General features: G+C 34.6%; 1 protein-coding gene across 1 annotated transcript; it reads right to left on the reverse strand.

Moving 5' to 3' along the window:
• Positions 1 to 656: 656 nt before the first annotated feature.
• Positions 657 to 1296, reverse strand: LOC112510556 (mitochondrial import receptor subunit TOM20-like). The gene is made up of 3 exons (XM_025116020.1): positions 1222 to 1296; positions 893 to 1062; positions 657 to 789 (listed from the first exon to the last, which is right to left on the reverse strand). Exons 1-3 carry the CDS (start codon positions 1229 to 1231, stop codon positions 730 to 732), a joined length of 240 nt encoding a protein of 79 aa, XP_024971788.1. The 5' UTR covers positions 1232 to 1296; the 3' UTR covers positions 657 to 729.
• Between the last annotated feature and the right edge of the window lie 2146 nt (positions 1297 to 3442).

Genomic DNA, 3442 nt, shown 5'->3' on the forward strand with positions numbered 1-3442 from the left:
TTTACACATAAACTTGATCTCATATAGGAGTTTGTGGAGAGACATGACTGGGGTAGCAGATTTTGTGCAAGGACCGGTGGTTATTGGGGTTAGAAAGAGGCGGATAGGAGTGGTAGCAAATGGGTTGGGGGAGGGTTAGGCAGCCCACAACTAGGTATCAAAGTCCGAGGATAAGTTGGTGGAGTAGTAAGGAGTAGTTTTTATGCAAGTGTTATCAGGAAGGGTTTTTTTTGCTCATTCTCTTGTTAGGCTGTTTTGTTGTTTCCTACATCGCCTTTTGCTTTAAAAGTCCTTACTTGTTTTAATCTTATCTGAGATGAGATGCCATATAACTTAATCCTCATCAAAGCAATTGCAGTGGGCATGCTTAAGTGAAGTGATACACATATAGTGAGAGACTTGTCAAGCTGATGCTGCATTTTGAAATTTCGCTCACAAAGGAATGCTTTAAATAGTCAATCAAAACACAATGTTGAAATTAACAGCTAGTAACTAATAGCAGGTCTACGGAGGATAGCCATCTTTTAAGGCTGCTGGGAAATTTGATTACTTGAGCAGAAAATCAGAATGATCAATTTAAGAGTTAACATTGAGCACACAACTTCTTAACTGCCAAATGGGTAATTTTGCCAAGAAATATATTACATTTTCTAACATATAACAATATTAGCAAGACACCTAACCTAGAACAACTGATAAGAAACCACAAAGAGAAACAAGTTAACAAATTTAGTTGAATACCTTAGCACAGGATGCCAAAGATTGGAGATAATGTTCATTCCCAGGACACTGAGACAATACATTTCATCAAACATTCACAATCAGATCTAATGAGTATGCTGGCAGAATATAAACTTTTGAAGATTGTAATGTGCAAGCAAAGGAATAATACCTCTTCTACAGCCTTTTCGAAACATTGAAATGCTTGCTCAAACTGAATCTTAGCCTCATCATGGTCCGGGGTTAGAAAAGCGTTAGCAGTGTGGGCATTCCCTAAGCACCACAGAGCCTCATGTTTTGCAGGATTGATAGCCAATGCCTCGTCCAATTTTGACACAACATCTAAATTTTGTTTATTTATTGTGAACCAAATAAAAAAGTTTTTAGCTGATTGTTTTAATGTAAAATAAAGATAAAAAACATAATGAAAACTCCTAACAGAAACAACATCATTTTCCCCTAGTATAGAGATTTAATAAGCATTAGCAACTACAACAATACCTTGAAGCATCTTCTTTGATTCCTTGATATCTCCAAATTGGGAGAATTCCAGCAAAGCTCCACCCCATCTTGTTAAATTATGTTATGATATAATATGTCATTTCTGTCTCTAAGATGCAAATGCTTGAGTTTTTTGATGAAGAGAAAAAGGCAATAATTATCACATGTGGTAATTCTTTAACAACAACTAATAATGGATATCAATTGCTAAAGAGTAATCAATGAATTCATTAGTAATCAAAATAATCCAATCATTGTCGAGATATAAAGAAATAATAAAAGATGTAGGATCAATCCACCATGCTGACCATGTTAGTATAATTGTATTCTAAAATTTGGCACCAACAGCTTCTGCAGAAGCAAGTCGTTATCAAGAAAACAACATATTTTGGAGAACTTGTTCCAAAAATTAAACCCTAAATTAAACCCTAAAACCCAAAATCAAGAACTTGTTTCAAAAATTAGGAATCGTACCAGGGCGAGAGCTAGAGATGCAGCAAAAGAACACATGTTTCCTCACTTTGCAAGATTTGAGTAGGAAATTCTTTCTATGCAGTCCTTCTCTTGCATTTTCCAAAAAGACTGTTGTTATGACTCAAGCTCTACCCCATGATATTGTCAAAAAGTGAGGAAACATGTGTTGAGAAGGAAAGTAGGCAAGCATAAGAAGTTATAACAGACTATTAACCAAACATATTAAGGCAATAATTCTTTAAAAAGGAGTATTATACAAAAAGGGTTCCTGAGAATACAATAATTTAAAAGTGATATGATATATAAGGAACTGTGAAATTGAAGATAAAAAGAGTTCAAAAACGGCGTCTTGATCTCTATAATTGGAACTTACAACAAGAGCATCTGAAACTTGTTCCAGATAATTTGTCAAGTTTGAAACCGCGTTTGTCACATCACACTTTGTCACATACATGAGGTCTGAAAATGAAACACCCTAAAAGACAATGTAAGACAAAGTCTATCTTCAAAAATTCATGTTGAGAAAAGATTTCAAAAACAAATTGAAACCATTTGTGTGTGTGAGTTGGTGCGATAGATAAAAGGGCATCTGAGATTATCTAATATGCAAGACCAAGTGTACAACAATTCAAAGTAATAAATTCTGTTGATCTGCAAAAACTTTGAAGGAGCAGCAGCAAGTCAAAACTAATCACACCTTCCACCACATGTGTCCATAACCCATAGCCTCCAATGCAACAGCTGGTACCAGCAGAGATGTTACATTATCTATATCGATGTAAATTTGAGATTACAGAAACAAAAATTAGAAATTCGACCAAAAAGTATCTGAAAATTGCCTAAAAGATGATCCATCAAGAAAGAGACTACATGATACAAAATTTGAATCATGAAGTAAGTCACTTAATGCATTGGAAGAAGGCATGAAAAATTACATAAAACATACCACCAAAACCTCCATTTAAAATTGTGATCTGACGTGCAGAAGCAGTTGTCGAAATTCTGTTACTAACTACCGAACCTGTTTTTTTGGTAGCATGAAAGTCAATCGCCACATACTTGTAAACAAAGTCATCCATCTTGAGATCAAATATAACTTCAATAAAGAAAAATGTAGAAAGGAAAAACAATAATGATAATGGTGGTAGCAGAAGATCACCAAATTCACCTATTAACTCTATTCTACAACTTCATTTTATGGATCATATAAAATTTCTTTACTTACTTCTTACACATATTTAATCAAACAAAAGATCAAATTCTAACCAATTCTTTGAATCAAACAACACCAACAATAGCAACAACAAATAGTTTATGGGTTAAAATATCCTAAATTGGACAAGGCTAAGGTATACCATAAAAGTATTGAAAATTAAAAAAAACCAAAGTTGATTAATGTAAACAGAGTCCGGCATAGCGGATTAGTACTGATCAAGAAATCAAAAACCTAAAACAAAATTTTGGTCATCAAKAATTYYAACATGCAATGATAACTATGATTGAAACAACCACCTTTGCATTTTAAGTAGAAGAAGAGTATTGTATAAATGAATAGAACAAATCATGTTATGTCAATTYAGGTTTAACACCAAGTTCCGTTAAYGACATAGGAGCTAAAGCTGAAATATATACAACTAGGATGGTGAGGCGACAACGAGAGGATGAGGATGAGATGGAGAGCGACGGCCAGAGGAGGAGGCGACGACAAGCGATGGCCAGGGAGGAGGCGACGATAAACAACGACCAA

The sequence above is a fragment of the Cynara cardunculus genome, assembly GCF_001531365.2.
Source record: "Cynara cardunculus var. scolymus isolate 2C chromosome LG 3, CcrdV1, whole genome shotgun sequence".
NCBI lineage: Eukaryota > Viridiplantae > Streptophyta > Magnoliopsida > Asterales > Asteraceae > Cynara > Cynara cardunculus.

Excerpts from the sequence above, each read along its gene's own strand:
- LOC112510556 (XM_025116020.1), bottom strand. Across the intron at positions 790-892 it reads TCGAAAAGGCTGTAGAAGAG|TGTCCTGGGAATGAACATTA; the intron begins GTATTATTCCTT and ends GTATTGTCTCAG.